The 12,635-nt window shown below is 48.5% G+C and overlaps 3 protein-coding genes across 12 annotated transcripts in view; 1 reads left to right on the top strand and 2 right to left on the bottom strand.

The window, feature by feature from the left end:
- Positions 1-7,272, top strand: part of LOC105699202 (chromodomain-helicase-DNA-binding protein 7) — a 35,946-nt gene extending 28,674 nt beyond the window's left edge. For all 10 annotated transcript variants that reach the window (XM_012424035.2, XM_012424045.2, XM_012424062.2 and 7 more), the window contains 6 exons: positions 79-1,346; positions 1,428-1,671; positions 1,771-2,047; positions 2,412-2,556; positions 2,653-3,414; positions 3,697-7,272. In XM_012424035.2, coding sequence (XP_012279458.1) covers positions 79-1,346; positions 1,428-1,671; positions 1,771-2,047; positions 2,412-2,556; positions 2,653-3,414; positions 3,697-5,505 — 4,505 coding nt within the window. In that variant the 3' untranslated portion in view covers positions 5,506-7,272. The remainder of the gene's footprint in view (positions 1-78; positions 1,347-1,427; positions 1,672-1,770; positions 2,048-2,411; positions 2,557-2,652; positions 3,415-3,696) is intronic.
- LOC105699354 (1-Cys peroxiredoxin) lies at positions 5,765-8,859 on the bottom strand. The gene is made up of 5 exons (XM_012424267.2): positions 8,445-8,859; positions 8,168-8,324; positions 7,855-8,072; positions 7,704-7,776; positions 5,765-7,622 (listed from the first exon to the last, which is right to left on the bottom strand). Exons 1-5 carry the CDS (start codon positions 8,528-8,530, stop codon positions 7,488-7,490), a joined length of 669 nt encoding a protein of 222 aa, XP_012279690.1. The 5' UTR covers positions 8,531-8,859; the 3' UTR covers positions 5,765-7,487.
- Positions 8,860-9,154: 295 nt separating this feature from the next.
- On the bottom strand, positions 9,155-11,157 carry LOC105699300 (probable 26S proteasome non-ATPase regulatory subunit 3). Its single transcript, XM_012424175.2, has 2 exons — positions 11,009-11,157; positions 9,155-10,803 (listed from the first exon to the last, which is right to left on the bottom strand). The coding sequence occupies exon 2, from the start codon at positions 10,771-10,773 to the stop codon at positions 9,271-9,273; it is 1,503 nt and encodes a 500-aa protein (XP_012279598.1). The 5' UTR covers positions 10,774-10,803; positions 11,009-11,157; the 3' UTR covers positions 9,155-9,270.
- Between the last annotated feature and the right edge of the window lie 1,478 nt (positions 11,158-12,635).

Genomic DNA, 12,635 nt, shown 5'->3' with positions numbered 1-12,635 from the left:
TCGATGAATATTCGCTTAGGATGAATTTAGTGTTTTGGAACGTCTTGTAAACAATTCTTAGAGTCTGGGACGTTTCAGGTTTTGCAGACAATTCTATCGATCATCTCAGTCCTAGTAAGGCTAGGCAGATTCTGGATCGCGTGGACCTCCTCAGCAAAATTCGAGAAGAGATCCTCTCCCATCCACACCTAGAAGAGCGCCTTCTGTTGTGTCAGCCATCAGGAGACACGCCGGATTGGTGGCAGCCTGGCAAACATGACAAGGAACTTCTACTCGGAGCAGCGAAACACGGATTAGGTCGAACCGACATCACGATTTTGAACGATCCGGATTTCTCATTTCACAAGATTCTGGGAAAGAGTATGTACGGTGGGCTCCAAGCTTCCAGGATAGTCGAGAAATCGGAGAAGGCCATCAAGATCGAAAACCGGGAGGACATACTGAAATTCGACAAGGACGAGATCCTCGTGAAGCTGGAGAAGGGCGAGGGGACCTTAAAAATAGAGAAGGTCGGCGCGAAGAAGGACAAGGACGGCTCTTCCACGGAGAAGAAACCGGAAACTTCGAACGTGGAGAAGAGCCAGGTGGAGTTGACCATCGTGAAGACCGAAAACAAGGTCGAGGAGAAGCCCAGCACCGGGGCGCTCACGATAACCACAGTGGCAAAAGCTGCGCCCCCAGAAAAAGAAAGTATTCCGGAGAAAATAGAAACCGAGGAGAAAGTCGAAGTGGTTCCGGAGCCTGCCGTAGAAAATATGGAAGTCGAAGAGCCCGAGGAGAAACCCTGTGAGACGGTCGTCGAGGCTGAAGAGACCGTGGACTCCTCCAGCAAGGATATCAAAGAGCCCCTCGAAGAACCGGAGAAAGTGGAGGAGGTCGAAGAGAAAGAGGTCGAGAAGGAGCCAAAGATCCCCGAAGTAGAGCCAGTGGAACCTGAAACCCCGGCAGAGGAGGCGAAGGAAGAGGTGGAAAACACCACGGAGACCAAGGATATCGTCGAGAAGAGCGAGTGTTCCAGCGAGATCTCCGAACAGACCGTCGTCGATGAAGTAAAGTCGGAGTCCCAGGCTGCGAGTACGACCGTTAAAGAGGAACCCGAACCCCAGGTGGAAAAGGCAGTCGAACCGGCGAAAGATCAGGCAAAGACTCCGAAGGTGGAGGACAAATGTAGCGTCCAAGCTGCCGAGCTCAAGGCCATGTTCCCGGACCTGGAGGTGATTCAACCCCTGTCGCGTTTGACGCAAATCGACACGTTCGTCCTCCGAGACAAGGCGATCGATTACAACGAACCCACCGTGGCCCAAATCTTGGCCCATAGCTATCAGTCCTCCATAAAGTGGCCCAAAGTATGTTAGAAGAATGTCGAGTCATCGATATTCGGAGTCGTTTAAATGGGTTCACGTCTAAATTTATATTCTATTATCTAGGAACACGCCATTGAGGCGCGACTGATGCACATCGTCCACGCGATCGAGCACAAGGAGTGGCCGGTGTCGATCAACTTCAGCGCTGGCGAGGAGCTCGACATCATTCCGAATGAAAAAGAAACCTCCGAGGTTATCACCATCACGACGGATCATGGGGTTTCGAGGAACCTCGCCGGCGGGAACAACGCCTCGGCCTCGAAGAAACGTAAACGACACATCGCGATTGACGTTGAGACGGAAAGAGGTAAGTTGGTCTTCGGGTGGGCCTGTTTATCGATGTTTTTATTTTAATATTACTTAAGAGTACGATTAAATTGTGGAATAAATCTCTCCTTTTTTTCAGCAAAATTACACGCCCTGCTCAATAGTACCCACGTGGCGTCGCAACCTCCTGCGGCTTTGAGCAAACCGACCGTTCTTTCTGGCCCCACGTGGGGAGAGGCCAACGAGGAATCCCAGTCGGAGGAGTCTCGACGCTCCACGCCGGTGCAACCTCCGCCTGCGCATCAGCAGACGAGGGCCCCTGCACTTCCGTTTGACCTTAAGTGCACCCTCCCAGGAAAAACGACCATTATCCCGGGAACCTCGAGCACTCTGACGCCTATTGACTTGTCCGCAAGGTACGAACGTTATCTCTGATTAAAAAATACCCCCGAGTCCGTGATGGTTATTTGTTTAATTAATTTCACTTGTAATATTACAGAGATTTTATCAGTAGCATCTAAGGGAAGACTGTATATACAAAAAAGAAAGTTAAATGTACGTGAACAAATGTAAAAAAAAAAAGAATGTTATTTCATGGGGGTCAAGATCTCTGTATTCGCCTTAGAGCCTTTGAATCCACGTGATAAAATTTCAAACGATTCGATACGATTGGATAAAAGAAAAAAAAGTCATGAACGAGACCCCTCAGTTGTTACACTTTCATCTTATCACCCTGAGAGACCTTTTTTACCGTTGATCAATAAAAACCTAAATTTCCAGTTATCCGAAAGCTAACACGGACTCCAACAAGGACATGATGAACGAGGTGCAGGACTTCTCGATGCCGAGTAAAAACAAGCACATGAGTAGCAACAAAGGGAAGCTAGATAGTATGTTGGATAAGTTGATGAAGAGGAAGAATTGCGTAAGTACATGGCTTGTGACGACGTTCTTTTACGACTTGCGAAGAGGCGTCTCTTGCGCCTTACGGAGGCCCTGACGTGTAAATTACATCTTTTAGCCAACCGACGAGCCCGTGGTGGGCAAAGAGAAGAAGCGTCGAAAGCTGGACGAGATAGTGCTGGGCCTGAGCGCGGCCAAGGAACAGCAGAGCAGCCATTACCCCGAGCACAGTAAAAAGGGGACGATCACTCCCAACGTGACGGTGACCCCAACTTCTGCTCCACTAGGTCTTCCAACTCCCCCGGCACCCTCGCAAAAGCCGTTCTCCATCACCGTGACGTCCATTCCGTCTTCTCGAGCGTCGAACACGAGTTCGACGCTGCCGCCGCCCTCGTTGCATTCGCACAAAGACAGCTTCTCCGCGCTGCTCGCGCAAGCCGAGCAGCAGAACCGTGAGCTCAAGAAGCAGCAGCAACAGCAGCAGCAACAACACCAGCACCATCACCAGCAGCAGCAACAGCAGCAGCAACAACAGCAGCAGCACCAGCAGCAGCAACATCACCACCATCAACACCAGGCCCAGCAGCAGTCCTTCAATTCGGCCCACTCGTCCTCGAACAGCCACCGGAAGAGCTATGAAGCGATGATCGCTGACATCAACAAGGTGGCCGAGTACTCGTCGAAGATCGGCTCTTACTCGCACGAGGCGAAAGTTAACAAATGGCTCGCCGAGCAGACCGCCATGTCGGAACAACTGGGGGCCGAGTATCTGAACGCTCCGCGAAGAAGGCGACCTCGCGTCGATCCTTCCCTCCTCGACTGGAAGAAACTCACCGGCGAGGAGAACGTCGCCGTCATTAACAGGCTAACTGGGAAGAAGGTAAAAGATTGGACCTGAATGAATTTGTAGAAATATTCAAGGCTCTGAGATTACGGTGTCATTTTGCAGTTTTTTTTTTTTTTTTACTCTAGATATGGTTTATCTGACTTCGCTCCGGAAATTCAATATGGCCGACTTGACTTTACCGTATCACTAAAACGTTTGCTTTTAATTCGAGATACGTGGATTTTAAGTTTTTTTCGGAGTTAACGACAAATTGTTGCGCGTTCTTGTTCTCTCAACGTCGATTTTTCTTGACTCATCGCCGTTTGGTGTTCTCAGGTGACGGGCAGCAAGGCTCCGCAGCTGAAACGGCTAGGTCAATGGCTGATCGAGAACCCGATGTTCGACGTGGACCCGAAATGGGCGGAGCTGGTGAAGGAGCGCGGCAACCTGCCGCACGACCTGCAGAAGAGGCTGCCTGGTGCCGAGCGGGCCGGCAGCAAGGGCAAGAGCCCGGGGAGGCCGCCGATGATGCCCTCGCCGACGAGTCAGCAATCGGCGAGCCAGGCGAACCTCGCGGCGACGTCGATGGCCTCCGGGCTGAACTTTCCGTCCTTGGGCAACCTGAACAACTCGCTCCTCTCGGGATTATCGCTGGGCAACTTCGACCCTAAGAACAACCCACTGCTGATGCCGTTCGGCGGCCTGCCGAACTTGGGAGCACTAGGGGGCCTGGGCAACCTAGGCAACCTGAACAACATGAGTCTGACGAGCTCGCTGTTCGCCAACCTGGCGGGCCTGGGTCTGCCCTCGTTGGCGGGCATGGAGGCCGCCTTGGGCGCGACGACGAGCTCCGCCGAGGCGAGCGTCGCCAACGTCGGCAGCAAGACCTCCAGTTCCGGAGGCGGGGGCTCTGGAGGTGGCGGTTCCGGAAGCGGCAGCAAGTCACGGGGCAAGATGGATCCGCCGACGAGCAAGCCCTCGGCGGCCTCGACCTCGACCTCGTCGTCGCTGCCAACGACGACGCCCTTCCCGTTCTTCTTTCCAAACCCGAGCCTCCTGTACACGCCCCTGGGCCTGGGCGGGCTGAACCCGTTCTCCATGCAGCCGGGCGGCGTTTCTCCGGCCTACGAGAGCTTGGCCCAGTGCGGCCTGCTGAACCCGTCGACCTCCGCGGGGGCCTCCTCGTCGCGCAAGCCCGCGTCGAGCTCCTCGTCCTCGAGCTCGCGGCAGCGTGACGCGATGGACGCGATGAGCAAGCAGCAGCGCAAGGAGCCTGCCGAGAAGAAGTCCCGCTACCCAATGGAGCCTAGCCTGGGCCTCCAGCAGTACGCGGACCTGGCCCTGCACGGCGAGGAGACGCGCAAGCGACAGCACCAGGACCCCGAGCGACCTTCCAAGGAGGTCGAGCTCGGCGAGATCGCCGACCTCTCGGCGAAGCTCGAGCGCAAGAGCAAGGAGCAGGAGATCCGGGAAGCCCTCGAGCAGATCAGCAGGAGCAACGCGGAGCTGCACGCGAGGAACCTCGAGGACCTACAGAGGTCGACGAAGAGGTCGCGCGGCAACCCGGACCAGCTGCCGATGGAGCAGCAGGTGCCGCCCTCGCTCGAGGTCACGCTGGAGCCGGTGAGCAAGAAGGCGCGGGCCGAGTCCGAGAGCACGGCGTCCTCGGTTAAGGCTAGCCCCGTCCCGGAGAGTCTCCCTGATGTCGACCCCATCCCCAGACCTGGATCCACCTCGAGGCCGACCTCGCAGCCCGCCCAGGAGGAGAACGCTCTCCCGGTGGAGGCACCGACGACCTCTGGGAAGGAGCGCGCGGAGACCCCGCAGTCGGAGATCACCTCTCCCCAGGCCTCGCCTCCCAAGCCCGAGGTTGCGAAACCTCCCCAGGAGGCCGAGGAGGACTCCAAGAGCAACAAGAGCAAGAAGGCTCGCAGCGGCAAACGGATGAGCGTGGAACCTCCTCCGGAGCGCAAGAACCTCCGCTCGAGTGCCGGCAGGCAGGCCAGAGCCGCCGCTGAGCGGCAGGCGCGGATGGAGGGCGAGCAGCAGCAACAGCAACAGCAACAGCAACAACAGCAGCAGCTGCAGCGCCAGCAGCAGGCCGAGCAGCAGCAGCACGAAAGTCACGCGGCCACGGGCGAGTGAGGACGGCGGGCGCGGCGCTTGGCTCGCACCGAACCGCATCGTTCCTCGCCGGCCCCCAGGGCGCCGGCCAGTCGGTCTTCTGACAAGGGCTCGCGGGCGCCGGCCACAAGGACCTCGCGCGCTGCTTCCTCCAGAAACTCTCGCTCCAAGTGAAGACGCGAAGAGTTCGCCTCTCGTTGGCTCTCGCCGACTCGCGGAAGGACGCCAGGCGTGAGGCTCGGATCGCAACGAATTTGCAACGTTCCTCGCCGATCGATCGGATTTTTTTTTTTTTTTTTTGACGATGGCTCAACGGTATTGACTACCAGATTTCCTGCAGGAAGTCTCGCAAAAACGTGAAGAGGTCGAGATAACGTATCGTCTCTCGGTAGCTTTCGGGGAAGGGAGGACGGCGGAAGCGGTGCTTAGATCGCAAGGAAGTACGTTGCTCGTGGCGGACGCCGAGCGCAAGGTCTTCGCGCGCTGCTTCCTCCGGGAGCGCAGACACGAAGACGTCCGATTTTAGAACCGATTCTTGACGACGCGGTCGATTCGGTCCTCGTACGCTTACTCGGGAGTTGTTGCCCAAAGGTCCTCGCGCGCTTCTTCAAGGACCCTCTGTCGATCGGTCCTCGCGCGCTCTCATTTTCTGGGCGCGCCGAAGGGACGGCCGCGACGGCTCGCCGGAGAACTGCCATGGTATATCCAGCTCTCTCAGGACGGATCCCCGGGTGTCGGCGGAACACCTAGGGGTCCCCTCCTGGACTGGAAGGATGTAAACCTAACGAATTAGTTGCGCATCATTAGGAGCTCGAAGGAGCGTTGGTGGGAATTATAACGGAACTCGATGAGTTTACGACTTTGAGGTTATGTGACGCCAACGACTGCGTATCGCACGTTTAGACTGGATCTGGACGACTCGTCCGAGCGGGTGTATCCTCGACTCCCGCCGAAACGCTGGAATGTCGCGATTGAGTAACTTAAGGGAAAAATAGAGGAATAAATTAATTACGAGATACCTGGTTTTGTACCGAGGCTTCGTTGGGCACCACGAGCGGGCATCGTTCGTCCCGGTTCCTAAGGTTACCGGGGGTCGATCATTGCAGCTAACCTCAACGGGCACCCCGAAGAGATGCCTCGAGCCACGGCGATGTCCACGGTCGTGAATTAGATAGTGATCGCCTCGATGGGAAATGAAACCCCTTGTACGAGACGTGGAGATCCACGGTTGGGTCCTCTGATGCCGATGCACTTGTGACGTGGTAACGTTGGAACAGTTTTGTTGATGGACTGCGTTTGTCGTAGCGACTCCAGGGATTATTTATGCCAGGATTTACGTCCAGGAAGCGACCTAGTGCACGAGGTGCGGACTCTCGGGACACGACCTGGTGGATTCGACGCGAGTGGATACACCGAGCCACCCCGGGCAGAGACCGGGCAATAGTATTTCTGCGGAGTTATACACACTGTGTGGTAATTAACTTTTTAATTACGTAACGTTATTAACGAGGTATCATTTCTGTTAAATCGATTATTCCTTTTTGATCTTATTGGTTTTGACCGAGGGACTGTTTTATATAACTGCTGCTATGCATTATTATGGACTATCGTACGCGTAATATAATGTAACCGTAACGTAGACAAGTTATTAATATTTAGCGATAATTTAAAATGGAGAGGAGGACTGTACATAATATACAATCTGCCTAGACATAGTAAGCAACATGTGTACTTGGAAAAGTGTATATAAAGCAGTGTACTTTTAATTATATTAGGTGAAATAATAAACGGCTTCTTTTGTTGTTTGCAAACGTCGACAAATCGTGTGGGTTTTGCTTAGTTTCTCCATGAGTGGGTTGGCCAAGAAGTTTTCTTATTATTTGATTGTCGACGAGAAAAAAGATTCGGCACTTATTTGATTTTATTTGAAAACATTTGGAAGTAGTAAACAAAATATCATTTATTTAGAAGTCTGGTATTAAATTATTTTGGGTTATTGGAATTTAGTTGGTGGGCTGAGGTACGATTCGAAGATAAGATTTTCCTGATGGTAAGGCAATAACCTTCAAATCATCTGCGTATAGTTTTTTAGCTTCTTCGTCGGATACTGTAGGTTGAACCATTACGTCATCTCCTTTCTGAAATGTAAAATAATTGTGTCTTATGAATGCAATAACATTTTGGGAGTTTAATGAAAAGCAAGTGAATTAAATACTAACCTTCCAATCTACTGGAGTTGCGACTTTGTGTTTCTCCGTGAGTTGTAACGATTCAATTGTTCTTATGATTTCACTGGAAAATAGTGCATTAAAAATACATGTCCCAATCTTAATGTTTAAAACTGTTAACGGTTTGATCTAAATAGCTTACTCGAAGTTTCGTCCAGTGGTGGCAGGGTATAAAATTGACAGACGCATTTTCTTTGATGGATCGATAACAAAAACTGCTCTGGCAGATAACGGGAGACCATTGCTATCCGTTTCCATAGGATCTAACATCCCAAAGAATGTCGAAAGCTTACGGGATTCATCTTCTATTATTGGGTATGGAAATCCTTCTTCGCTTATATCCCCAAACGATTTAATATCCTGCTCCATTTCACGAAACACATAAATGAGATTTGGGCTACTTAGTATACTTTTTTCTAAAAACTAGAAGTTTATATTTGACTTCATGATTTTACCTCAATCCATTTTCTATGGGATTCGACTGAATTACAAGACATGGCGATAACTTTCACACAGAGTCTTTTGAACTCCGGCATAAGCTGTACCACTCTTGCTAATTCGGTGGTACAAACTGGAGTAAAGTCATTTGGATGGGAAAACAGAATACCCCATCTGAAAGAATTGACTCGTAATTCTCACCATTGCAGAAAATTATGAAAAAAACATGCTGACACTTGTCAAACGCATGGCGATATCGTGTATAAGGTTAAGTGATACTAGATTGATACTTACGAGTTGCCTAACCACTGATAGAAATCGACCGTACCCATACTCGTCTCGGCCTTAAAATTAGGAAAGGTTTCTCCTAATAAAACCATTTTGGTTTTGTACTTGCCAATTTATGGGTTCTCGTATTGCTGTATTGTTTTCCTTGACAACCTACTCGCAACCGGTCATTGTGCAATATGAATGCAACAGGATGTCACGTGTGCAAATATATCCCGTGATTAATTTCACTTCCGTTCAAGATTGAACATGAGGGAATAAAACCACTAATACCAGAAACGAGTTGTCTAATACAATAAATTGAATGACGAAATAATGAAGACGGTTATTCGATTCACTAAAGTAGCAAAAAATGGAATGCTAATATCAGCGCCATTTTAAGGTAATATCCGCGTTTTTACTTTAATTATATCGGTAATTTGGTAATTTATAGCAATCATTACTCAATTGCCTGACACTGTATTAAAGAATATCAAACGAAATCCTTTTATTGAAGTTAGAATAGCATAAGAATATATCGATAAGATGTTGAAAAATCAATGAAATAAATAAGTGGTAAGTGGGATTGAACATGGTTTGATTTAATCATTTTAACATTTATAATAATACTTTAGGTAAACTCCTCTCTTTCTAAAAATGTAGTCCTGTTACTTCGTCCAGTTTTACTGGATTCAAATTCCCAAAAAAACGTTCCTTATTCATCGTATTCACAGAAGTTCCAAATATCGAAATGATTTTTTTATTATTACCTTAATGATTACAGTTTGCAAGCAAGCGATAGAATTCTGATTACAGACACGATGCTGCTATTTATAATTAAATATTGTATTGTTTAAGGGAATCCATCATCGTCTTCTTCTGCCATTTCTTTTGCAAGTTCTAGATCTTGTTGTTCTCGTTCTCTTCGTTCCTCTGCAGATTCCAGATCCTTGCCATATGATTTCGGTGGATAGCGCATGGCTTTGACGCTCTGGTTGTGTAAATCAAGACAGAATGTTATGCGCTGATGGAAAGCTAGTAAAGGTTCTTTCGTGCAATAAATATCCGTTGTTTCTTTGCTACGCATGTAACCATTTTCTGGGTCTAAGGTTGCTTCGATAACCCCATCTCTAATTGCTTTAGCAACTATAAACTCTGCATCGACACCAGAATCTAATCCAAGTTTAGATGCGATATCGGATGGTGAGATACGTGAGTATGAGAGTCCAATGGAGCGAATGGCAGTTTTAATGACATTATGTCTCAAGCGCAATATTAAAGTGAAGGTGTGATCTGATCGGAATTGTGGTCCAAAGTTTTCAAGAACTTCACCAAAGCGCTGCAAATTTCCAAGTCTCACTGCCTGAGTTAGTTGAAAATACGGTGCAAGGGCACGGCGCAATGCTGCTTGCCTAAATATTTGCCTCTCGGGAATATCACCAAGCAGAAGTTCTACAGTGACTGCCAACTTTTGTACAGTTTGTCTGAATCCAACTGCTGTAGTCTGAGGAGCCTTACGCATTGCTTGCACTAAATTTTTATGTGCAGCTGAGTATTCTAGTCTAGCAGCCTTGATTCTACCGAGATAATACAAAAACCTAGCCCATTCGTTATTACTAGCTAGTTCAGGGAAAGTTGATTTCAGTACCAACTTATCTGCTTGATCGTACAAATTGTAATGCAAATAGTTACGCAGCAGACAGTTGATTAGTACTGCTTGACCTTCGTAATCATTCCGGAGTGTTGCTGTACGTAAACGCAGATGTAAGAAACTCCTGATCTTGTCTAATTGATTTGTTAATTCATAAGCTCGTGAGTGGTAAAAATAACACTTGGCAGCAATCAAATCTATTGTTCTCCGATTCTGGGCAGTAATCTTTTGAACCAGTGCTTCCGAACACTGCACTGCTTCTTCAAATTTCCGGGTATCGATTAATCTTACTAAAATTAAAAGATGGATATATGCATCAATTTCTGGAAGTAGGGGAGAAGCGGAACTGCGAAATCGTAGAATAGCTGCCTGAGCTCCTTCCGTGTCCATTGGTTCTTCGATCCAGGCCAAAAGTGCTTCGCGTTCCGCTGCAGATTTTGTATAAAATCCACCAATAATTCCTCTCAAGACAATTGGATTAAGCTTACGCCTTGTATTTGGCAAAGCTCGCAACACACGCAGAATGAAGCGTGGCTCCTTATTTTGAACAGCTTTCTCTATCTGCCGAGTATGTTCTCGCAAATCGTGAATTGTTTGCAAATCTACATCTTTCTTTTCACCAGTATCACCTTCTCCATTAGGAATCTCCGAACTAGCAACTTCTACTTCCATAGCTTCTAAGTTTCTTGCACCTGGCACACCCATATCTGGTCTTCTGAGAGTAGGTGGACTCAACTATAAATAATATCAGACGACGTTAACTAAAACCTAGTAATTGCATTAAAAGAGTGTAATTCTTATTGAGAAAAAATAACGCAAATCATAACCTCACAATTCTGCAATACGGAACAAAGAAATTGTATGTCTACTATTTAAAGGAATCGATAAATATTTCACACGAATCAGCACAAGTTCTGAGTTGTAAGAATCGTATAATTACCTATTTACAGACCACACTAGACAAATAACGAGTACACGCTCTAACAATGTCAATCTACTTCATTTCCTATACGTGCACTCTCATTCAACGCAACGTTGCCAAATCTGCATACTTTCGTGATGTGTTCCATAATTCACTCGCGCCTCCTGATAAAACCCACCATTGGTTATTTCCGATGTATTCTGCATCCTGATTGGAGAACAATTCCTCACTTTTTTTTACTATCTCGTCCTTAGACCACATATGTATATAGACCGCGCATTGAACAGAGATGAGTTTCGAAGACACAGATGAGTTGGGAGATTGCTCACGGGCAGGGTCGTGTGATCGAATCCTGTGCTGCCCTCTGGTTTCGTACGTTAGCTTTCACCGTTTTTTGCCCCCAAGGGCGGCGCAACGAATTTCTGATAGGAGCTCGCGCACTCGCAATGGCGGTACCATCTACCAGTCGCCGTTTGCGGCTCACGTACTCGTGATGGTAATACCATGCGGCAGTTGACGGTGGTGGCTTACCTACGCTTACCAACACTGCTCGCTTTTGATGGTAAGGGAAGAACATTCGTAACGCTCCATTTGACTTTATTTACTTATCTACTACTATTAAGTACATTGTTGCCTCGAAGTCGACGTGATGCGGAGCTTTGGGGCACGCGTCGGTGTCGCGTACGGAATTCTCATTCAGCGAATCTGCGTGAGTGCGATCGCTCCTATAAATCTTCGCGTGTCCCAACCAGCCAAGTGCCAAGCTACGGGTCGAGATGTTGAATATATGTGCGTTCGGCGCTACACTCGTCGAGTATGCGGGAGAGTCGAATTCTGCGAAAAATCCTCCCGAGGTTTACCTAACTGCGGATATAAGCTGAGTCATTTCGCGTATGATTTTTACATTTCCGTACTAGCGTTATCGAGCGTTTTTGAGCATTACCGAGCGTTTTTCAACCGTTTTCGAGTGTTTTTAGACTGTTTTCGAGCGTTTTTAGAGTGTTTTGGAGCGTTATCGAGCGTTACCAAGCGTTTTTCGAGCGTTTTCACGCGTTTTCGAGTGTTTTCGAGCGTTATCGAGCGTTTTCCGAGCGGTTTTCGAGCGTTTTCACGCGTCTTTTGAGCGTTTTCGCGTGTTTTCGAGAACTATCGAGTGTTTTCGAGCATTATCGAGCGTTTTCAAGTGTTTTCGCGTGTTTTCGAGCGTATTTCGAGGGTTTTTCGAGCGTTTTCACGCGTTGTCGAGTGTTTTCGAGCGTTATCGAGCGTTTTCCGAGCGTTTTCACGTGTCTTTTGAGCGTTTTCGCGTGTTTTCGAGCGTTTTCGAGAGCTATCGAGTGTTTTCGAGCATTACTGAGCGTTTTTCGAGCGTTTTCAAGTGTTTTCGAGCGTATTTCGAGCGTTATCGAGTGTTTCCGAACATTATCGAGCGTTTTTCAAGCTTTTTCGAGCGTTTCTCGATCATTTTCAGAGCGTTTTCGAGCGTTTTCACGCATTTTCAGAGCGTTTTCGAGTGTTATCGAGTGATATTCTAGTGTTTTCGATCGTTATCGAACGTCTTTACAGCGTTTTCACGCGTTTTCGAGCGTTTTTCAACCGTTTTCGAGTGTTTTTAGACTGTTTTCGAGCGTTTTTAGAGTATTAT

This window comes from Orussus abietinus, unplaced genomic scaffold (genome assembly GCF_000612105.2).
Source record: "Orussus abietinus isolate OABI.00-Male unplaced genomic scaffold, Oabi_2.0 scaffold177, whole genome shotgun sequence".
NCBI lineage: Eukaryota > Metazoa > Arthropoda > Insecta > Hymenoptera > Orussidae > Orussus > Orussus abietinus.
This window is presented reverse-complemented; position numbering and strand designations above follow the sequence as displayed.